At 42.7% G+C, this 23,981-nt stretch overlaps 1 protein-coding gene across 2 annotated transcripts in view; it reads right to left on the bottom strand.

Moving 5' to 3' along the window:
- The window catches only part of GNA13 (G protein subunit alpha 13), a 41,232-nt gene that overhangs the window by 7,600 nt on the left and 9,651 nt on the right, over positions 1–23,981 (bottom strand). For both annotated transcript variants that reach the window (XM_027080469.1, XM_027080470.1), the window contains one exon: positions 3,017–3,067. In XM_027080469.1, the coding sequence (XP_026936270.1) occupies positions 3,017–3,067 (51 nt within the window). The remainder of the gene's footprint in view (positions 1–3,016; positions 3,068–23,981) is intronic.

Genomic DNA, 23,981 nt, shown 5'->3' with positions numbered 1-23,981 from the left:
TGGACCTTCTCCATCACCTCCTACTTTATATCAAATCCCGCTGCTCCTTCTCTGAACCTTCCTCACCTTTTCTTTCCCCTCTTTATTTTCACTGCCCCCGTTTTTTAACATCTCAGCCTGGATTACCATCTTGCCCCTTGGTCCTCCGCACCTCCTGGGTCCACCTCTAAGCCCCCAGAGACCACCCCTCCTGCACCACGCCCTCAGAGCTGGCGGTGAGGCCCCTCCCTGCAGCAGACCAGACCTCGCTGACCCGGCTTCCATGACCCTCCTTATTCCTTGTTTTCCGGAACCGGCAGACTCTGCCCCACCTCGTCAGGCTCCCCAGAGCCCAGCGTGGAGAGCTGCACGAGCCTCACATCCTGAGACCGCCGCATGTCGTCAGCGTGATGCGTGACTGTGCAACGAACGGCGCATCCAGACCCTGGTGACTGCCTTCCTGAAATCTGTTCTTGTACGTTAGAGCCAAGCACTTCTGTCAGACAGATGTGCCTCCTGACCCCAGGCATGGCCCGCTGTGCGCGTCCCCTCGTCCCCCCAGCCGCCCAGGCTCACGTCCTCTCAAGGGCTAGCTCCAGCTTCTCCATCCATGCACTAACACCGTCTTCACCATCAGTCTCATTTAATCGTCCTCTGCTTGTTTTATGTATGTTAGTTTTGTCTCTGACTAGAATGAGTTCCTTAAACATGGAGCTCAAAGAACCAAACAGCTAATGACGAGCAGATATTACAACTGCAAGGCACCAACCTGAACACCTCACTGGGCGCCACGGATTGAACTGCGTTCCGGCACCGTCCCCGCACACCCCGCCTGCGTTCATGTGCTGAAGCCCTAACCCTCAGTGTGACTGTCTCTGGGGACAGGGCTTTTAGGAGGCGACCAAGGTTAAATGAAGTCATATGGGTGGTGTCCTAATCAGGTAAGTGTTGGTGGCCTTAAAAAGTAGAGGCCATACACTTCTTGCACGTGTGTGTGCTGACCAAAGGGCACGTCAAGGCACAGCGAGAAGGCCACAGCCTACAAGTCAGGAAGAGTCCTCACGAGAAACCGACCATGCTAGCAACTTGACCTTGGACTTCTAGCTTCAAAAACTACAAGAAATAAAGGTCTGTTATTTAAGCCACCCAGCATGTGGTATTTCGTTATGGCAGCCTGAGCAGACTTTTGAGACATGGGGTTTATTTCACGTAATCGCCCCCGAGCCCGACGGGGATGGTTCTCTTACTATGCCTATGATGTGGATGAAGAAACTAACGTCTAGAGATGCCTAAGGTCACATAGCCAGTCTGCGATGGAACTGGGATTGGAACTCTGGTGGTCTGGCTGCAGAGCCCTGTCCTTGACCCCTGTGGTTCCATCTCCCAGAGGGCCATGGGGCTTGGCACACAGTGGGGATTCAACGGTCCTAGAACTTCAGTCAGAGATGGCGAAGCAAACGCAATCCCGTGACCTGTCTGATGTGCACAGAGTGGGCCGCCAGTCTGCAGCACATCCACATTTATTCTCCTCGCCTTTACAACTACCTACTGATCACAAAAACACTTTTTTGTTTTTATTCCAGATGTGGCCTCAAAACTGTTCTCAGCGTAAGCCTCTAAGCAGCCAGTACAAACTGACGGGGGCTGGCTCTGAGTCACTCGCTCCGACGCTATTTGTTGAGCGCCTACGAGGCGCCAGGCACTGTCACCGGGCAGCAAGGACTCAGCCCTTCACAACCAAGACCCGAGGTCCTTGCCCTCAGGGAAAGAGGTGGGGGAAAGACCAGCAAAACCTATCAGTGAAGAGACCAACTGTAGTAAGAACAATCGAGCCTGAGAAGAGCCAGTGCTGATGCTGAAGAGAGCGGAGGGGACCCACCTCGAACGGCTGCTCAAGGAAGGCCTGTGCGAAAAGGCAGACTGAGAAGAACGGGGCGAATGTGCACTACTGGGATCAGGAAACGTGAAATAACTCTTAAAGAATTAGTTTACCTACTAAAGCTTCTCTCCATTTGGCTTATACGGAACTTTTTTTTAAGGCTTATTGCAATCTGACCACACGGAAAAGTGACAATGAAATAAGTCTTAATACAAAGTCTCACTGATGTGGATTGAGTGAACAGAAACAGACAAGTACAGAGACCCTAACTTCTAGAGCACCTGTGTCTACGAAACAGGTGGGAGAAACACATACTGACTGAACGGCAGACAAGTGCAATTTAGCAAAATACAAAAAAAAAGGGAAAATGCAAAACTTAGCGTTCTAGACACACATATGCTACTTTCCTACTTGCAACAGGTTTCATTTTGTGCTTTCCTTCTGTTTTATTTTTAAAGTTAAACATCTCAAAGAACCCATAAAACCACATTAAACTTTACAACAGAAATCTGGTTTAAGAGGCGGCATACGAAGCTATACTCAACTGAATGGGTCACCACTGCCGCTAGGGCAATGGTTTCGAGCATTTTCTAAGCAGCACAGAGCTTCCTTCCAGTGAAATCTCTGCACAAGTCCAACACAGAGAGCGGCCAGCACCAGCCCTCGCCAGTCGGCCACGGCCTCAAGGACGCACTACAGGACAGTCTGATGGTCCAGCTCCTTTGCAAGGGCGACTCCTCCCACATCACGGCCTTGAGAATCCAGCCTCCTACGCTCCACCCCAACACACGGGGGGTCCTGGACTGGAAAATAACGTTTGCTGAAAAGTTCTGAAATCAATCAGCCCACCGCGTTCTTTCGGTTTCCACTTACAGAAAAGCAAAAGACACTGACGTAGGCTAGTTAATGTGCCACCTCATTTTCAAGCATAAACTTCTTTCCATAAAGAGTTTTACTTTCACAAAATAGTGGACAGGGCATTCCTCAAGGAACTGGCAGAGGTCAGGACAGGAGAGGGAGAAAACATGAAGCAGGAACAGTCGGCATACTGCCACTAGGAAAAAGGATACCGCTTAATACATCATTTTTCTAAGTTTCCTTATCCTAACTACTGCCTTCAAATGGCAATAAACACAAACATTCAGTCTGAAAACTTACTGGTTCTCCAAGTTTATCCAAGTTATCCAGGAAATATTTTACAGATTCACCCTGAAAACAAGAAGAAAATAAATAGTTATTAGGGCTTAGAGATGGAAGACTTTGCTACAACAGTTTATATTAAACTGTCTGGTTGTACACTTAATCCAAATCCAAACATACTTTGTTTAGTCACCAATTTCAGACTGAGCAGCTAACCCCACTAAAGACACATAAAATGTCTGCCTCTGTCAAAGTGCTGCAGCCTGGCGAGGCTCACAGAGTCCTTACAGAAGCCATACCCCAAGCACTCATCCATTCGGACAGGATCGCATGTACGTGTTCCGATATATCTGTGTATCCAAAGGGAAGATGCAATTAAAAGGTGAAAACTGCTTTTGCGATACACATACAACTACAAGTCAGGTGGGATTATTTCTGTCTACATTTTTCAATCACGTTTATATCAAAAGCGAAGCAGGGATGAGGTGAGAACACCTAACAGGCAAGCGCCTAGACGGACACGCCTTTTTGCTCCTGAACGCTGAATAATGCTGCAGGCTTCACCTCTCTTCCCTACCTGAGTGATCAGTCTACTCTCTCTGAGCCCAGACTTCTATCAGACCTCAGGCAATTTCCAACATCTAAAGTGCATGAGAACACATTCCTAAGAGGAAATACTCGAACAAAGGACCGGCAGGGCTGTGTCTTGGAGTCTCCCAGGGTCCTCCCTGTCCTGCTGGGTTTCTACCAGCGCAGCACTTGTCCTGCCCGAGCTCCAGAAGGCAGTGCTTCTTTCACACAGAAGAGAATTCCCTGAAGACCTTGTCTGACTGCAGGTTCTGAGGGGGCATCTGAGGGGACAGGGGCGGGCACGTAATTCCTGCAATTCAGGTGATTTCTGGGACCACAGTTTGAGTCACGAGGCCTTAAAGCGGCAGTTCTCAAGATTTTAGTCTCTGGATCCCTTCATACGTCTGAAAATTCTTCAGGATCCCGAAAAGACGTTGTTTAAGTGGGTTATGGTTACCAGTACTTACCACGTTAGAAAGTAAAACTGAGACACTGTAACAAATATTTATTAATTCATTTAAAAATATCAATAATAAACCCATTCACGTTAACATATTTTAGTGTAGCTTCATAAAAGCCAGTGAGACACTTCTGCTTCTGCATCTGAACTGCTACTACAGGTTGTTTCCGCTGTAGCATATGAAGATCTGGCCTCACAAAGAATGCTGATTGGAAAAGGGAGCATTTTGATAACCTTTGTAACTGTAGATATTTTTGTTTCTACACCAGAATTTGACAAACAGTAGTTTCTTGAAAGTGACGTCCCTGTGGAATGGAAAGCCTACGGATGAACTTTCTGCACTTTTGTTACAGACACTAAAATTCACTGGTCTATCTTGTACTTTGAATGGGTCTTTCACCCACCCACAATTTTGTAACACCAAGCGCTGATCACATGGAACATGGTGGGCAATTAAGTATACAGCTCTTCCAAATGTCGGCATGTTTCATGACATAATATTAAGAAAATCATATTCATTAACATCATAATGATCTCATAAGAAGCCTTAAGGCTTGGGAAGTTGACAACCTCACAGTGGTGGGCAGATACAAGTTTTCCTAAATTCTGATTTTCACTTGAAAGCTCAAATTTTATCAATGGCAACAAATACTGTTACTTTCCTTGAACTGGCAGGCTAAACTTCATTCATTTTCTAAAACAATGCCTGTCAAATGCCCAGGTCTGAGTAAGTTGATTGTTTCTTTCAAGTAGAAATGGTGTTCCACGAAAAATACAGTTAGTTCAGCTCACGTCACAACCAGTCACAAAAGTATTTTCCCTGGAGACCACAGTCCTGCTGCAGGAGCGTTTTCAGGGTGCCGCCCAAGCCAGCATACGGCGCAGTACAGAGCTGCTGAAACTGATCTAAAACAACTTTTACTGCTTAATCAAGGATCTCTTCAGTGAACCTGGTGTGTGTGTCTTAAACTGCAGATGTAGAGCGGTGATGAATACACCAACTAGTAGTGTGTTTGGGGCTGATACCCCATCTGCGCTCAGGCACTGGCTGGCAACTGCAGCCCTGCTGTTCTGTTCTATCGGTGTGAGTGTCAGCTTAATGAAGGGAAAGAACATCTTAAGTGACACCCTCAAGAGTGCTGAACATGAAGACTCCTTTTAAAGGGTTTCTGGGATCCCCAGTGGTCCACGGACCGCACTTGAGAACTGCTGCCTTAAAGCACATGGTGGCGAGCGCGTACACGGGCATGTGCTTGTGGTGGGCACGGGGGGAGGGGGGGGGGGGGGAGGCCTGGCTGCGATCTCCTGGTGACTGCGAAGGAGCAGCGGCAGATGAGTCTGCCTTCTTCTGGACCTGGAACATTCGTACAGTGTTTATAGCACCTAAAGATGATTTTTAAGAGAAGGGAAAAGAAAAAGCTTCCAAAAAATTCATTCTGGGGTAATGAAGAGATTATTTGGTCAAGCCTGTACAGGTACTTTGCATTATTTCATCCATTTTAATGAAAAACATAATATTTTTGGTTTTATGATGGACAACATATATAGGCCAAAGGGAATTTGGGCTTAATCTTTAAATAACATCAATATTTACTTATTGAGTTGTCTGTACAACCCAAATGAGGCTATATATTTAAAGTACTTTAAAAAGTAAAATTCAAACGAATATTACCAATCCTGTTACACTGAAGTATACACGGTAGAGTCTCTTGGACAAATGTGATAAAAAGTAGTCACTCTGTTTCTGTATGAGTAAGACTTACAGAACTGTTACCCTTTCAGTAATGTGCATATTGAATACTTACATAATGTTAAATACCTTAAATGAAATTCAGAACATTTCAGAAAGGTGTTTTTTTGTTTTGGTTTTGGTTTTTTTTTGCGGTACGCGGGCCTCTCACTGCTGTGGCCTCTCCCGTTGCGGAGCACAGGCTCCGGACGCGCAGGCTCAGCGGCCATGGCTCACGGGCCCAGCTGCTCCGCAGCACGTAGGATCCTCCCGGACCGGGGCACGAACCCGTGTCCCCTGCATCGGCAGGCGGACTCCCAACCACTGCGCCACCAGGGAAGCCCCCAAAAGGTGTTTTTTGACTGGTGTTATATGTTGCATTAATTGACTTTCCTTGATTTTAGAATTAGTAAAATTCACTGTAGAAAACTTGAAAATTAGAAAAAGGAACAAAGAAGGAAAGAGGCAATAATCATTAACTCCATCGTTCAGAAACAACTACAGTCAACGCTTGAAGAGACTGCCTTCCAATCACTTTTTGTATATTTGACACTGCTGAAATAATATAGACAACTCTGCATCCTTATTTTTCACTTACGTAACTGTAAGTACATTTTAATGGTCAAAATAATTCCCAGTATTTATATGCTAAAAAGTTAACTAAAACCGCTAATCTAATGTTGGATATTTGAGTTATTTCCACCTTTTAAATAAGGTTTTAATATTTTAAAAATAAATAATGTTGTGTAAACAGCTTTATGCGCTCTTGAATTACATTCTTAGTGATCTTAGAAGAATTACTAAGGCAAAGAGATCCAACGTTTTTAATACGCCTACTACTCACTGACACACAGGTCCTATTGATTCTCTCCTACACAACAGCTACAACACTGAGTATATGAATAGTGAAACTATGAGGACGAAAAATAAGCCAAGATCACAGGAGAGTGTCTTACAGATGCTTCTGTAATAAGCTAGAATGCGGACTCGCAGCGGCCCCACACTGTGCGGGCTGCTGCTCATCACTTTGGGACCCCAGAGCAAAGGAGCTCTGTGTGAAAGAGAAAATAACACGTTCCATATCCAAACTGACAATGAAGGTTCAACTACACAAAAATTTACTTCAATTAATATTGCTGTTTAACTAATGGTCAAATAAACGAAGGTTAAAGTAACCCTAAGATGAACATATTATCGAAAGCAGCATGCCTTTCCCCCTTTAAGAGCTAAACGCTTACACCGAACCCACCATTTCTGAGGGTGTTGGGAAACTGGTATCCTCATTCTAGCGACCTTGCAAGTTCACACAAACTGTTCAGAGAGTACGAGTAGTATAAAGCTTTTCATGAACGTTTGCATATTCTAAGGAATTTACTGAACATAAAACGACACAAGCAAAACGATATTTTACCCGATGCTGCCTATAATAGCGAGATTTGGAAGGCTGCTTTCCCGCTTATGACGGGAATGAGTTGGTAAATTTTGGCACACTAACATAACAACATAGCATAAGTCATCAGGTAACAATTATTTCGATACAATCGCTACACATGAGACATGTATGCCGTTAAGAGCTCAATTAAAGCAGGGGCTGACACAGCTAAGCTCCGCAACCCCTTACCCGACCCACACGCTGCTCGTATGCTCACCCCTACACCCACCTGGCAGCAAAACCTGACCTCAAGCGGCTGAGGCTCCTTATATAGTCTTTATTTCTCCTACTTAGTGAAACTGTTCAAATGTTTTGCTGCAAAAGAAGTGTGGAGGGACTTCCCTGCTGGTCCAGTGGTAAAGAATCCGCCTTGCAAAGAATGCAGGGGACGCGGGTTCGATCCCTAGTCGGGAACTAAGATCCCACATGCCGCGGGGCAACTAAGCCTGCGTGCCAGAACTACTGAGCTCGCGTGCCTCAACTAGAGCCTGTGTGCCGCAAACTACAGGGCCCACGCACCCTGGAACCCATGCACCACAGATACAGAGCCCAGGCGCCATGGAGTCTGTGCAGCACAGCTAGAGAGAAGCCCGCGCACCACAACGAAGAGCCCACGCACCGCAATGAAAGATCCCGCATGCCGCAACTAAGACCCGACGCAGCGAAAAAATTATAATAGAAAGTAATAATAAGTAAATAAATAGAAAAACAAAAGAAGTGTGGAGATTACGTAATAAACAGTACATGCATTATATTATCTATCTGTAATCCAAAAAATTCTTAATGCCATTTATAAATGTGGACTCGGGGATTTATGATAAGAATAGTTCTGCATTACATATGCTTTGATTTTCGCTATTTAAAATATGGACAAGGTAACTTTGCACTTCTGTGAGTGACTATATTCTCTTTTCAAAAAAGGAAAAAAGGAAAAATCATTCCTATTTGTTCTTCTCTTGGTATTACAATACAAATATAAAAAAGTATTTAGAAAGTTCTTTTCACTGAAGCTTCCTGATTTAATTGCATTCCCTAAGAGGGAATCTTAGATCTTTGGGGTTCAAATTATTACATACCTTTGTTTATTAGGAATTCATCATCTCACCAAAATCAAATAATATAACACAAATATGCACGTGCTCCTGTTATTAAGTTTCAGCTTCTACTGAAGCAAGTTTCATCAGTGTAATTTACAAAGTCCTTTGTGCACTTGAGACTGTATAAAATCTAAATAAAAACATTTTAATACATTTCACACATTTAAATGCGTGGATTATCCCTAATATTTTAAGTCCTAAATAAAGTCCCCTTTGCCTTCTCCCCCATCACCCGGCCAGGACTCAAGGATTATAAATGCTTTAAAATATTATTCCTAAGAAAAACACATTTTGGTTTAAAATAACTCCTCAAAAAAAAAGCTATTTACATCATAGGTGATACTACTAATCCTTGCATTAGTGAGAAAACTGAAAGTGGGAGACATAAGAATAATCTTAATCATCTTTTAATGCACGTGGTGGTAACTCTTACTGTTAAGAGATGAAGTTTAGCCAAATGAACCTATTCTGAAACAAAACAGTTTTAAACACACGCATGCAAACGCACACGTGCATATGCGAACACACACATGCTATAAAAGGATGAATACTTTTCTGAATTAGGTAATTTAAGGGAAATTTCTTTTTTTTTTTTTTTTGCTGTACGCGGGCCTCTCACTGTCGTGGCCTCTCCCGTCGCGGAGCACAGGCTCCGGACGCGCAGGCTCAGCGGCCATGGCTCACGGGCCCAGCTGCTCTGCGGCATGTGGGATCTTCCCGGACCGGGGCACAAACCCGTGTCCCCTGCATCGGCAGGCGGACTCTCAACCACTGCGCCACCAGGGAAGCCCTAAGGGAAATTTCTTACAGTAGCTTTAAAGACCTTTTACTGGGGGGAAAAAAAAAAAGAGAGAGAGAGAGAGAGAAATCTTTCACAACCTCAAAAAACAAAAAACCCCCACCAAACTAAAAAATATAAAATGTGTGTTATTTGCAACTGAACCATGAAGGACATAGAAAGTGAATAACGGCATCTCTGTTCTCAGTAACCGAGAGCTTCTGCCCTGGCCTTTTGTCTGAGCGTTAGGCCCTCATGCAAATCGGATACCTCGCTCAGTGCCTGGCACCTGGCGGCCTGGCTCCCTCCTCCCCAAGTGTCCGGTGAATGAAGTGTGACTAACCAGGGGGTGATTCCCCTCAAATCCTTTTCCCTAACCGGTTCAGAGGTGATCGGAAGTCTTCTGGTTGTCTAATATTAACACTAAATCTAGTCCTTTCCCTAACACTGAGCCATCTGCAAGTCTCTAGACTTGTCTGGGCCTCAATTTAACCGTCAGTAAAACGAGGAAGTCGCGTGGTTCAATGCATAATCACCAGAGCTCTGTCTGCCCTAGGCAACAATTTCAGTTTGTACAATTGATTTAAATTTAAGTTCTTCTTTCCTTTATCTACGTGCCTGTTACCCTTAAAGTCACTTTTGTTGTGACTCATTATTCAGGTTGTGTTGCTTAGTCTCCTGGCTAACACAGAAGTAAACAATTTCATGTATCAGGCAAGAAAGACCACGGGTTTAAGACTCACTCTTTGTTGGTTATGACTTGAGAGCTATTGTAACTCTCCACAGTATGATTTATGTTACGGAAGGGAATTTTTAATAAAATTCCAAAGAAAAGCCATTTCGCACTTACGACTTTTTAAGTTTCAGATGTTTTAGGTCATCCCTTAGTTCTTTTTCTCTGTTTGAAATGCTGAGATAACTTTCTAGTTACCGAAGCAAGGCTGAAGCGTCCGCAGTGGCGCGGCACTCCTGAAGTTTCCGTACTTCCTTAACCTGTGGATGTTTGGGTTCTGCCTAAACAAGGGCAGAGCAGCCAGTGGGCCTGGGTTCTACTCGCAAGACACGCTCTGCTACTGACAAAGCCAGGGAACCCTGGTGAAGTTAACTCAAGGACAAAATAAAATGACATGATATTAATTTGTGTCAGCTTTGCAGAGCTGAGCCTAAACTAGGAATGGCTTCAATGTCGTCCCCATTTACAAGAGTCATGTGTTAGAAAGACTGTCTTTGCTTGCAGAGACAAAACGGGTCAGGGACCCTGAGTTTGAAGGTAACAGAAGAGCTGAGAACACAAATTAGAAAATAACTTCTATTAAACAAATGTGTAATTATAGGGATACCTGGCAGTTTATTGGCCCAGTTATCAAACAAGTGACAGATTTATTCAGCACCCTCTTGTGCACGGCTAAAATATATACAGGACAGGATTTAGAATGTACTACTTTAAAAGGATGTGGAGGGGCTGCCCTGGTGGCGCAGTGGTTAAGAATCCGCCTGCCAGTGCAGGGGACACGGGTTCGAGCCCTGGACCGAGAAGATCCCACATGCCACGGAGCAACTAAGCCCGTGCGCCACAACTACTGAGCCTGTGCTCTAAAGCCTGCGAGCCACAACTACTGAGCCTGCGTGCCACAACTACTGAAGCCCTTGCGCCTAGAGCCTGTGCTCCGCAACAAGAGAAGCCACCGCAATGAGAAGCCTGCGCACCACAACGAAGGGTAGCCCGCGCTCGCCGCAACTAGAGAAAGCCCGTGCGCAGCAACAAAGACCCAAAGCAGCCAAAAATAAATAAATTAATTTAAAAAAAAAAAGGATGTGGAATTTCAGCTAGATAGCCAAAGAATACACAAGAAGAAATTATCTGCTTTTTAAGAAGAATATACTCATTTACTGGCAGCTTTATAGCAACAGGAAGGGGACAACTCTACTTAAACAATATAGGTACAATCTAGAGGAGATTTTAACTTCAAAGTCTTATTTAAATTTCTAAGGTCTATAGAGATAAGGATCAACTTCAGATATTTTAAAAGCAAGGCGTACATATTCTAGAAAGCAGTTTGGTAATCTGTAACAGGGGCTGTAGAAACGGCCCAGGCCCTAGAGCTGCAGGAGTAGCACAGGAGCGGAGCGGATGCCACTGCGGCAGAGGGGGAGCCACTGGGGCGCTCCCTTCTTGTGTTTCATATATTCTAGCCCAGGGTCCTCCAACCATGACCTGTAGGCCAGACCCAGCCCACTGTCTGTGTTTGTGTGGCCCATCTAAGGAGTTTGGAAAAAAAAAAAAATTAAAAGACTACTTCATGATATCTGAAAATGATATGAAATTCAAATTTCAGTGTCCATAAATAACACCGCATCGGAGCACAGCCGTGCTCATCGGTTTATGTCCTTACTGTCTACAGCTGCTTCCTGGCCGCCGCCAGGAGAGCAGTCGTGACAGGCCACGCGTGGTGCTCTTCACTCTGCACCACGAACTGCACGGACGCAGTTATAACGTGAAAATGTTTCAAGTGTCATCAGTAGTGCAATACCACGACTTTTTGTTTTTTTATTATTACTAGTGCACGTCCAGCAAAACAAGCAGAAAAGAAGAGGACTTTCTGTGTCGCGCTTTCAAGGCACAATGGAATGTGGATCATTTTGATATCAAATGAGATGGCAAAGCCCCGTGTTTATTATGCAATGACCCTACAACTGCGCTAAAAGTACACACGGACATCAACACTACCAGACAAACACTCTGCAAAATAATCCCAACTCCTACAGAAAAGCAATAGTCAGAAAAATTACAAAATTTTAAATGGAATAGCTCATCACAGAATTTCTTCACAAGAGGGAAAAAACGAAAATGAGACGGCAGCTGATAGCTGACAAGTTTCCAAGGAGTTCGCATTTGTTAGCCAAGCAAGGACTGCCACGGACTGCTCAGCGGTTGTGTACTCAAGGGATCAATGCCAAGGGTGAAGTGACTGAAGAATAAGCCTGTATGAATAGGCTGTGTGGAAGAACTACAGATGAGGATATTGTCAAGGAAGCTGAGCAAACACTAGATCAGCACAACCTGAATTGGGACATGTACTACAACTGACGGTGCTAAAAATGTGTGGAGAAGAAAAAGGACACATTTACAAAGACTGTGAAGATGGTTACATCATGTATTCTTCACCAGCAGGGACTCTGTAGGAAATACATTAAATCTATATTGTTACTGAACCAGTATTGTTAAGGACGAATTTAATTCACTCTCATGGACTTGACCATCACCAGTTCCGTGAATTTCTGTCAGAAACAGAAGCTGAATATGCTGATTTGCCCTATTACACCAGTTCCATGTCTTGGCAGAGGTAAGTTTTTACTGAGATTTTTTGAACTAATGGATGAAATCGAATTTTTTCTGAACAAGAACCACCTTCAACCACTAATGCAGAACACTGAATGGCTTTTCAAAATCAGCTTTAGGGAAGACTTGATTACATTTCATAATGAATTCAATCCAAAACTAAAAGGCAAAACAGTTTTTTGCAAACTTTATACTGTGGTAAAATCATGTTGACAATTAGTGTTACTGGAATCATAAGCAATGTCCAACTGCTTTATACCCTTTCTTTGCTGTCAAGTTAAAACAGTAGGCCTCCATTCTCATGCAAATGTGCAGCAGATATACATTTCTAAAGTCAAACTACAGTTCCAGCAACATCTTTCAGACCGTAATACAAGTGTAAAAAAAAATCCATACTTCAAAATCCATTTAACTGTGCAACGACTGGAAATGGTAAACCTGCAATGTAAATGACATGCCCAGAGGCAAACACCAGGAACAAGCTAACAGAATTCTCTAAATGTCTTCCAAGCAAAGTCTATGCTCAATTAAAACCAGATGCTTGGGTTTCCCTGGTGGCACAGTGGCTAAGAATACACCTGCCAATGTAGGCGGCACGGGTTTGAGCCCTGGTCCGGGAAGATCCCATATGCCACGGAGCAACAAAGCCCCGTGCGCCACAACTACTGAGCCTGCGCTCTAGAGCCCTCGAGCCACAACTACTGGGCCCACGTGCCACAACTACTGAAGCCTGCACGCCTAGACCCTATGCTCCGCAACAGGAGAAGCCACTGCAATGAGAAGCCCACGCACAGCAACGAAGAGTAGCCCCCGCTCGCCGCAACTAGAGAAAGCCTGCGCGCAGCAACGAAGACCCAACACAGCCAAAAATAAATAAATAAAAAAAATAAAAATTAAAAACAAAACAAAAAAACTCCCCCAAATGCTCACTTGGCAGTACCCATCTGTGTGCAAAGACACTTCCAAGGGCGGAACGTGTAAAATCATTAAGGGATGAACATTTGCACCTGACTGTGATAACAGGGAACACCAAAACCCTGAACCCTACTTAAGCAAAATGTTATCCCCTTCCAAAAGAATCCAATTCCTCTCATTAGTAAACCTATACCACAAAAAACCATAGGCAACTTTATTATGTTCTGAATTGCGTCAATAAAAAAATCTGTGCAAACCTGAATTCTCTCCTGTTACACTGATTTTGTCTCCTGGCATGTGACGTCTAAGGTATCACACCACCCGGCCCTTTACAGAAAGCCTCTGACTCCTGTGCTAGCCAAGCGCTTCTTCATCTCGGCAGTGCCTCAGAACCACCTAACGCGCTCCTTAGAGACAAAGATCCCCAGGCCCACCACAACTCCACCAAACCAAACTTTTCCGAAGGCCCACGAGACATGGTTCTGAGGGGCCGGCTCTAGCATCAGCTCAGATCTGCACAGACAGCAGATTTTATTCAAAACTGGATTTTATATTAATTTTACCTTTTGATACTGATTATATCAAATCAGCTAGGGTTTTTATTAAAAGCTTTGTAAAAATGCCAAGAATATTAAGAATCCAGATCAGAAACTTATTTAGCTTCTTCATCTTATTACAAAAGTAGGTTTCAAGCAATATTTACTTGAGTTCAACTAGGTCTCACATGAAAAGCATCAGGCCTCCATTTGACATATTTGAATTGTGACATAAACAGCAGAATTAAGTCTAGAAATAGCTTTCTTTCTCTCTCTCTCTCTCTTTTTTTTTTGTGGTACACGGGCCTCTCACCGTCGTGGCCTCTCCCGTTGCGGAGCAGAGGCTCCGGACGCGCAGGCTCAGCAGCCATGGCTCACAGGCCCAGCCGCTCAGCGGCATGTGGGATCTTCCCGGACCGGGGCACGAACCCACATCCCCTGCATCGGCAGGCAGACTCTCAACCACTGCGCCACCAGGGAAGCCCTCTTTCTCTTTTTTAAAAACTGATTTGGTGATTCAGACACACTTTATTTCCTGTGTTACTACAGTGCTAGCAGCCTTCCTCTCCATATTCCTAGAGCCCATTTTCAAATGTCCAACAGCCTTCAAAACTTAACTCCCAGAGATTTTTGTGGTTAAAAATTAATGCACCTGGTACTCTAGCTGTAACACTGTTAAGCAGCTAAAAAAAGCATAAATGAGAACAAGTATTAGAACTGCTACTTATATTTTAGCAATAGGACCCTAATGAACTTAAAACCTCAATTAAACTTATAAAATTATTTTGCTTCTGCAACAGACACTGAAACTTTGCATGACAGGTAAATAAAGCAATGCAAAGTGTTTAATAAGGAGCACATAAGGAGCACTATCTTTTTACCTGGTAAACAGGTGAAAATTACACTGTGGAATGAAAAAAGAGGTAACAGAATTCCATCAAATGCAAACTATAAGTAATGCAGTGGATTTCAGTTTGCTACTAAAATGAACTACTGTTGCTTAATCTTGTCAAATGTCTGGAATTTAATTGCAGGCTTATTGGGTATGTCTATAAATGGCAGAAAATCCACTGTGAAGAAGTAAGTCAATTAGAAAGAAAGAAGTGAATTAAAAAGCATCCCGGGCTTCCCTGGTGGCACAGTGGTTAAGAATCCACCTGCCAATGCAGGGGACACGGGTTCGAGCCCTGGTCCGGGAAGCTCCCATGTGCCGTGGAGCAACTAAGCCCGTGCGCCACAACTACTGAGCCTGCGCTCTAGAGCCCGCGAGTCACAACTACAGAAGCCTACACACCTAGAGCCCGTGCTCTGCAACAAGAGAAGCCACCGCAATGAGAAACCTGCGCAGCACAACGAAGAGTAGACCCCACTCGCCACAACTAGAGAAAGCCCGCGCGCAGCAACGAAGACCCAACGCAGCCAAAAAAAGGAAAAAAAGCATCCCATTTTTATGTGTGGAGGCCCTTTTAGTTATGAGATTAGCATTACCTAAAATGGTTTTTTAAGAGTAAACATATTTCTTGAGAGTACAAGAAATATTAAAATTCAAAGAAAATCTATATTACCAAGACAATTAAGCAGTGAGAAATTTTCTTTTGAAATCTAAGTATACATGTGATTCTGAAAATGATGGCATAACTCGAAGTTAATATCCAGTTTCTCTTTATATAGAGAAGCAACCACTAGCCAAGTACTACAAACAACAAACACTTCCTGAAGTACTAGTAAACGACAGAACAGAGGTCTGTGTTCTAAAACAGCTAAACGCAACGGTTTAAAGTGGTTCACACCCTTGCCATGCACTTTAAGTCCTTCCATTTGCAAGTTTGGAATATTCAAAGAGGAAAAGGAATCAAGACATAAAATTACAAATCTGCTTACTCTTTAACCTGGTTACAACTGTGAACTCAACTGCCGTATGGTGCTGCCCTGATTGCCGTAGCAAGGTTTCTGTATACCTATAACATGCCTTTAATTTTCATCAGTCTTATAATCCCAAAACTAAGCCAGGTAGAAATGTTCTCTGAATATTCATTAGGCAGGCTTCACTATGCATATATTTGGAGAACATCTATTCAATAGGAAACTAATTAACTTGCCTTTAAAAGTGACCTAGAAGTACGGTTGTTGTTTTTTTTTAAATCAATAATTCATATTTTGTATACACTTGTAATTTCAGCCCTGCAAATATCCTGGTGAAGCCACACCTAAATAAGGAGGCTTTAAATATTCTATGAATAGACTCTGTGTAATATAAGCCTTTCCATCTAACATTTACTTATATATAAGGTTTACAGCAAAATTTAAATGCCCGATAAGTAAGGTACAAAATGGAAATATGTGAGGTCAAAGCTGGCTAATGAATCCAGACTCCTCCTTTCAATAAGGACGTGGCTAGTAATAAAGATAGAAGGTAATACTTCTTACTGGATGGGTTCTGGGTCTTTTTTCCTCCTTAGTTTTTATTTCAAAATAAACTACAACGGAGCGGCTGGCGAGCCCACACACAGGGTAGGCATGAGACTCTCCTGGTGCTCAGGCCCTCGCCACGTACAGCCTCACTTCTGCGTTCATCCACCTGCCCTTCCAACATTCTTGTTTTGCCTGGTCTTCACAAAGGACCCATTTTACTATTTCTTATCTTTGAGATGACCTACCTTTTTTTTTTTAATGACTTTCTCTATTCATTTTTCTCTGGACAAAAACATTGTAAGGTATTGAAGTGACACACAGCACATGTTTAATAAGGGGATACTGTCATCTTTATCACTGAAGCATAAAGTACTACCACTCATGCCTGTTCTTTGGTTCACAAGGAGAAAGACAGTATTTACTTATATTCAAAGAAATACAAGCTATTTTCTTTTGCTCTGTAGACAGGTCAAAATTAAGTAGGCTCCAACTGAATGCACTTCCAAATTTCTTGCTGGCATTTTCTATGTACGTCACTCAAAACTCCCAAAAGAGCCAAAATTAGTCAGTTACGTTAAAACCATCCAAACATTTGAAAATATTTTTCAAATTAAATAGCTCTCCAAACTAAGATAGTTTATAATAGCCTAAACAGAATTTCAGAAAGAATACCTCTAAACAGTTAGTTTCAGATTTTTCTTGCATATAAGCTATAAAAACAAACTAGTGCACGATATTAGTAATAAGAAATTTTTGGAAAGAAGTTAACACTTTATTTTGTAAATTGCCGTTTTCTTGCCACTGCTCACAAATTAATAAATTCTTTTTTATATCAAGTTTTCTAATTAGACTTATCACCAAAATGATTTAAAGCTAATGATCTTAGTTTTCTAAGAGTACTCCTGTCGTCCCACCAAATTCCAGTTGACATATAACACAAAAGGTAAATGCAGTTTAATAATTCTACTACAGATGTCACAAAAAAGAAGGCCTTTATTTTATTAAAATGCTTCATCCTGAAGAGACAGAAAAAAGAGTTTGGCCATATGTCTAATAAGCATTTATAGGTGCTTATGTCTTACACTTATATGCTGTTCAACTTTGTTATCTTAAAGTATCAATTATTTTCAAAACCCTATATAAGAATTACAGCCGCTTCTTTAAAATACAGGTTTCAGAGTGGCAGCCAGCATTTCTTTATAACATCTTATTCCCTGAAAAATCAGACACACATTTTAAGTGTGAGGAAGGAGCTGAACACCGCAGAGGCGGGCTAGCTCTGACACGGTGTACGGTGCTGCTCACTACGGCAGCAACGTGGCATGATTTACCGAATTATTTATTCCAGGTTACTATTTACCACCCTACTATTCATAAATACGTATATATGAAAGAATTTTCCATATAAGTCAAAAACGCACATCCATTTCTAGAAGAATGCCTTACCAGTCCTCTGAGAAAAATCACCTCCTCCAAGAAATCTGAATGGCACAACATTAAATGAACAGGATAGAAAACTGTACAGAAACTACAGAAAAGTTTAACTCAACAGCCAACAGTGTATTCAAATACTGGAGGAAAATACACCCAACTGTCAACACAGATGTCTCGGGGTGGAGGGATGGTGGCCAACTAGACGATCTTCTACAATGGGCATATACACATGTTTTAAAATCTAAATTTAAAAAAAAAAGCTAATTTAGATTCTGGAGCCCATTTCAAATCAAAAAACAAAAACAGCTTCCCTGTTTTTCAGTTTTCACATAATGATAACACTAAAAAGCTTAGAGTTTTGAACCCTTAAAAATTCCTCAAAGTTAAAATACTTTTTTGAAAAGGGTCAATCATACACAATCCCAACAGCATATAAAGAAATGTCTCGAATTCTAAAAGAAATGACCTCAGTTGTTAAAAAAAAAAAAGAATGTGCAGTTTTCCAACATAAGACATAACTTCCCAAATATAGTTTCAATTCCCCTGCTATCTAAATAGAGGGGCTCATACAAGCACTTTTTAACACCCAGAAGTCCTTGTGAACGGACACCAGATGGAAAGCTCTGCTCTGGGCCGGTGTGCTGCAATGCATCTTGAAATCCCCACAACTCAAACATTACGCAATAATCCACGTTAATTAACAAAGTAATTCTATGCCTAAGATCACAGCAGGTGACAGGAAAACCCAGACTTCGATGGATTTCACATTTAAGCCATCACCCCAAACTCTCGGTGGCAGAGAAGCTCCGCACGCCACCCCTCACCTCCGATCAATCAGGTCAGACAGCAAAGACACATGCAGCCTGGAATGTTTTACATGTTGATGAATGTGGGTAACAGCTCATAACGTGTGCTGGAGTATCAATTCCTGTTTCTAAGTCACTACGGGGCTAATGTGTTATTAAGGGGCACAGGGAAGCACAGCAGTAATTATGACTGTCACACCCAAACTAGCTACGACCTTAACCCTGATGGACCTGGGTTTTATGTACAAAGCGAAGCGAACTGGCCTACCTGCCCTCCTAGGCCTCTTCTCAGTCAGTGAACACTTGCTGATTCTGCAAACTCTCGGAAGAGAGGTTACCAATGCAGCACTCTACACCGTTTACTGTATCATTGGCAGCCACCGCTGGGTGACTTATGCGCTCCTCACTGGATAGAGAGCCTCCGTGAAGGCAGGCCAGCCAGGCAGCTCCTGAGTCCCAGGGCCTGCTCATCCCAGAACATGGTGTGGGCAGATACTCAGCACACGCCTGCTGAAGGAGGGAAGGAGCATCGCTGCTAAGTTACCGCCCTCACTGCATAAGCAATGGTCTCAAGTAAACATTATTTGTGTTTGCCTGGCCCAACAGATTAACACTATCATTAACTGATATTAACTCTTCTTCTGAGAGTGAGATTCAAAGAAATTGGTTAATATAAATACAATATACTCTTAGACTTTAAAAAGGCTTGAAAAAACCCAACCTAGTACGTCAGGTGGGCTGAACGCGCTGCAAAAGGGCAATGAGAAGAGTCAGCTGGACTTCAAGAGAACTTCTCCACTTCCTCGCATCACCTGCCAGCCAGCAGTAACCTTCCTGCTGTCCGGCATCAATGGACACGTCCGTCTTCACCTCACGAGACCTCTCAGGGGCACGTGGCGCTCCTGACCATTTATTCCTCTTTAAAACCCTCTCCCGGCCCCCATGGCATTACACGTTCCTGAACGTCTTCTACCTTTCTGGCCATCTCCGCTAGCATCTCCTCCTCTGAACAGTCTCAAACAGTCTGAAGGTTCCTTAAGACTCTTTCCTGAGCCCTAACTGATTTTACGCCCTTTCCCTGAGTAACTGTACACGTTCTAAAGACTTTAAATATCATCTGAACACAAACAGCTCTGAAATTTCTCCCTCTAGCACGAAGCTCTGTTCTAGATTCCAGACATATATACCCAACTGTCTACCTGATTCCTCCTGTATGTCTCAGAAAGCTCAAAACCCAATAAACCCAAACTAAAGCCGTACTCTTCCCCCTCAAATTTCCTTCTCACAGGGTCTTTTCATTTCAGCAAAAAGCATCACTGCCCACCTGGTTGTCAAACCAGAAATCCAAGCCCCTCTTTACTCATGCTTTTCTCCCTCCCCTCAGTCAATCCATCGGCAGCCCCAAGACTCCCCTACCAAGTGTCCCTGATGCATCCCATGGCGACCACCTGACAAGGAGGGCTCCTTCTGCAGAAGCCTCCCAGCTCTGGGGCTGCTCGGGCCCCCAGGACAGCCCAAAGGCTCTCCTTCCTCTCCTCGGATTCCCGCACTCAGGCGAGCCCTGGCCCGCGGCAGGCCCTGCACACGTGATGCTCCTTCTGCCTGTCCAACTCTCCCCTCTCCTGGCCTGGCCGACCCTTTCCCACCCCTGGGGTCTCAACTTCAGTGTCACCTCCTCTGACTGCCCTCTCGTTGCTTTCTCTTCTTCTCCTCCAGAGCATTTATCACAGGTGGGATTATTTACTTGTTTGCATCCAAGATCAACGGGAACAAAGATTACTCTCACGTGGTTTGCCAGCAAGTACCCAGCCTGCAGAAAAGCACCTGACTCACTAACAGGTGGCAGGTAACATGTCCCTGAACAGCTGCTGAAAGCTGCCAGGTACCATGATTTCACTAAGGCTTAACTCTTGTTAAAGAGGAATACGTCTCCTGAAATGTGCTACCCAAGGCCTTCTTGTTCTTTTACACTTGCTCTTCAGTTTTCACATTTGAGAAGAAAAGAATTCAGATTATCATGATGAAAAACGGATACTTCTGAAGTAATGCCCTAAACCTTAATATCTGCACATAGTATAAAATAGTTACATATAAAAATATCAAATGGATATGTATACATATTCCTATCAAAAGAATAAAGTTCTACAGAATGATTTTTTTTTTTAAATAAAGCACCTTTTTCAAAAGAAAGCTATCTTACATTAAGGCCAAAAGTGCAAAATACAAGAGATGGGAACCTTGGTTTCTTACTAGATTGTAACGCCATCTTAACACTGATTGTAGCATTTGATCATGACATAACAGTTTAAAAAGTCAAGAAAAAAGTTAAGTATAATTCTCCTTACCCTAGCCTAGAGCTGAAGTGTATATAATCTATACGATGATTCAATGTCCCCAGCATTTTTGAAGCTGTAGCTAACAAAGGCAGTTTTACTGCAAACGTGGCAAGTCTGTATCAGTTAAAAATGGGAAATCATTTGTACTGCAATATTTAACTCAGTAGGCTAAATCACATCACTCTTTTAAAAATATTTCAACTAGGATATATGGTATTTGCAGCTTTGTGAATATGAAGCATTTAATTATTTAGATTTAAAAAAAATTACTAAAAATGAATTTAAGAGACCATCGGACATTTGAACAGCAGACAAGTTTACCTGTCTGAAGCACAGGTGTGTGCATCCTCTCATCTGTGAGGCCTCGCGGAGCCAAGCTGGCCAGGAAACCCCTTGTGAGCAACTCGCTAGCGACCTGGAGAAGCTAGAGCCACTGCTCACTGCCAGCAGCTTCTGTGAGTGTTTCTTTTACTTAATATCAATAAATGGAAACCACCACACTACACAGCGTGAAGCCTAAATGCAAGTCACATGATATAAGAGGACAGACTCTCTATACAATTTCTATTGAGGAAGTTCATTCTATCTAACAGGAAAATAATTTTTAAAAGATTACCCAGGGATCAAAAAATGGTAACCAGGATATTGAAAAGGAAAGCGAAAGTCTCTCACCCCCATGACAGTACTCATTATCCCAGCACTTCTTGTTTAACCTCTCTAGAAGGGAGAAAAGAGATGTCCTATTAACAGGCTAAATGTAGCTGCACTGGTTGGAAGAACCCAAACACACTGGGTTATTTTGGGGGACGGGGGTGACAATACAAGAGTTTTGTTTGCTGGCTAACATTGTTTTTAAATGGCAAAATTAAAATTTCGGGGCTTCCCTGGTGGCGCAGTGGTTGAGAGTCCGCCTGCCGATGCAGGGGACACGGGTTCGTGCCCCGGTCTGGGAAGATCCCACAGGCTGCGCAGCGGCTGGGCCTGTGAGCCACGGCTGCTGAGCCTGCGCGTCTGGAGCCTGTGCTCCGCGACGGGAGAGGCCACAGCAGTGAGAGGCCACGTACCGCCAAAAAAAAAAAAAAAAATTAAAATTTCATTTTCTTTAGGGGAGCAAAATTGAAATTTGTTTATTTTGCTCCATTATTCTTTTAGGCTAATGAAAGTTGGTGTTTTATTTTTTTTAACAAAGTGGTCAGTAGTTCTGAAATCTCACAAAAAGTAACATGAGATCTTAAAAAAAAAATGATTCAGTATTTTATGAATATAAGGAATTTTTTAGGTTGGAAAAGAAGCCCAAATACCCTCCTCAACGTGAGTCCTCACAACACCTCTGCCAGGCCACAGGCACAGGAAACGGCAAAAAGGGAAAGAGGATACATGTGTGCAGGGGGAAGGGCGCCAGAAACAACCGAGCAGGGAGAGGGAAAGACAGACAGCGGCACATTTGGCGGGAGTCACAGAGCACCTGCGCCCATGCTGCGGTGACCTCACGACGCCGCTGGCAGGAAGACAACTTTGGCTAATTCAGACCACACATCTGAAGCGTCTCAGGAGCACGTTCTCCAAATTAAATACTTCTGGCTAGAAATCTCACGGTGCAAATGGGAAAGATCAGTACTGGTGAGTTTTACCATACATCTATACACTGCCTTATTTTCAAAGCATTTTAATTATCATTATTACATTTGATTCCTTAGAATTGTGTTTTAAAAATCATTTACAAATATATACAAGGACTAACCATAAAGATATAGACCTGTCATTTATAAAATGTTTTTTGTTTAAAATAAATACATAAGCAAAGGGCTTTCCGAACTGACATTGCTATAGCTGTCAGGAAGACAGATTAAGCAACATTTTTTAAAAGTTTGTATATTTGTCAAGGAAATGGAAACTATACAATCAATACAGTGAAAGGTAAGGTAAAATTAGCTAATTTGGGTCAGTATGGTAATTTATGTACGAGAAAAACAGTCAAAATAAAATAAGTAGAGAGAAGACTTTCAAACGGACGTCGCGCTGGGTGGGATACTTGGGGTTAATGTTTCTAATGTTAAAAGTTGAGAACATATCATCCCCATTTTCACAAAATGTTGAAAAGGTACTATGAAGAAATGAAGAGCCACATCATGAAGTTTTGATCTGGAAACAAAGCACGGTGACGTTGGAAAGGAAACAAGAACTGACGTAACAATGAAAACCTCAAACCTCTCCCTGGTGCTGCCTTCATTAGAGATGCCAAATGGTCTAATGAGACTGTAAGTCATATTCTGCACTGTTTACAATTCAGGATTTTTATATGGGAAATCAAGTTCACAGAGTTAATCAAATCAAAGTTTACAGAACTCTTATCTCGTAGGAAACTACTTATGGCTTGTGGATATGGCATATACTAGGGCTGTTAATGGCTAACGATATTAAAATGATTAATGTGTGTCAGGCACTGTGTCAAAGGCTTTACATGGATTACCTCATGTAATCCCTACGACGACTAACAAAGGTAGTTGAATCATCCCCACTTCACAGTCGCAGAAAGAGAAGGAGAGCCTGGGGGACTCGCTCAGTCTCACACAGCGAGAGGCAGAACCCACACGAGTTCCGTCTGGCCACCTAGTTCCACTTTATCGCACAGCACAACAGAAAACCACATCACATTTTAAGGTCCCCACGTTAAAACCATTTGTAATAATGTTTTACAATATGGAAAATAAATGAATAGATTTGAACATGGTTATTTTCTAATTTGTTTGGAAGATACAAAGTAAAGTTCCATGTAGCAAAACCAAGTATACAAGTCTTATGACTTAGACCAAAAACCAAAATAAATCAGAGAAGGGTAATTCTACTAAAGTATTCTGCTTCTATTGTAGACTAGTTGTATATGAAAAAGTTCACCCACTGCAGTGATTTAAAAATCTTTTTTATTCGTTTTGCCAAAAGAAGAGAGATTAAATTTGAAAGATTAAGACAAACAACTACCATCGCTGAAAGAGACTGGTAAATGTAGCCAAGGCCACTAAAGTCCAGTTTTCAAAACAAAACTATTTCCTTGATCCGTATCAGCTCATTCTAATAATGCTCTGCTAATGTGGATGTAACAAAGTCTCTTAAAAAAAGGCATCTCGTAAAAAAAAAAAG

Source organism: Aethalodelphis obliquidens, unplaced genomic scaffold, assembly GCF_003676395.1.
Source record: "Aethalodelphis obliquidens isolate GAN/ISIS:26980383/991018 unplaced genomic scaffold, ASM367639v1 scaffold44, whole genome shotgun sequence".
Taxonomy (NCBI): Eukaryota; Metazoa; Chordata; class Mammalia; order Artiodactyla; family Delphinidae; genus Aethalodelphis; species Aethalodelphis obliquidens.
The sequence above is the reverse complement of the archived record's forward strand: the minus strand, read 5'-3'. Positions and strand labels throughout refer to the sequence as shown.